Source organism: Cariama cristata, unplaced genomic scaffold (genome assembly GCF_000690535.1).
Source record: "Cariama cristata isolate BGI_N322 unplaced genomic scaffold, ASM69053v1 scaffold25001, whole genome shotgun sequence".
Taxonomy (NCBI): domain Eukaryota; kingdom Metazoa; phylum Chordata; class Aves; order Cariamiformes; family Cariamidae; genus Cariama; species Cariama cristata.
The window spans coordinates 1,364-1,763 of NW_009597908.1; the positions used below are offsets into that span (position 1 = coordinate 1,364).

General features: G+C 70.0%; 1 protein-coding gene across 1 annotated transcript in view; it reads left to right on the forward strand.

Moving 5' to 3' along the window:
* Positions 1–161: 161 nt before the first annotated feature.
* LOC104168487 (endothelin-converting enzyme 2-like) overlaps positions 162–400 on the forward strand; it is a gene marked incomplete at its 3' end in the record, with an annotated part of 4,013 nt that continues 3,774 nt past the window's right edge. Inside the window, 1 exon segment of the mRNA XM_009709093.1 lies at positions 162–330. Coding sequence (XP_009707395.1) covers positions 162–330 — 169 coding nt within the window.

Sequence of the window (400 nt, forward strand, 5' to 3'; positions counted from 1 at the left end):
GGGGGGGCCCCTAGCCCCCCCCCCCGGCTTGCCAGGGCTTGTGCCCTGGGCACCCATAGAAGGATGCCCTGGTCCCTACGTTGTCATGCAGCCGAGCCAGGCACCAGGGAGCGGTAGGGGAAGGAAGGGGGAGCAGTGAGGTTTGGTCCCCCCGTGGTGCGATGGCAGGTCCTGCTCCTGCCCAGGTGGGGTTTCGGAAGGGGCCAGGGCCGCTACTGAGCCGCCTGGCTTCGCGCAGCCAGCTGGAGCTGGTTCTGTGTGCCATCGCCGTCTCCCTGGCCCTGCTGCTCAGCGTTGCCGTCGTTGCCCTGGCCATCGAGTACCGCAGAGGTAGGGAGGGGTCCTGCAGCCCTGCCAGGGCGGTGGTGGCATCCCCACACCCGGGGAGGGACACGGCAGG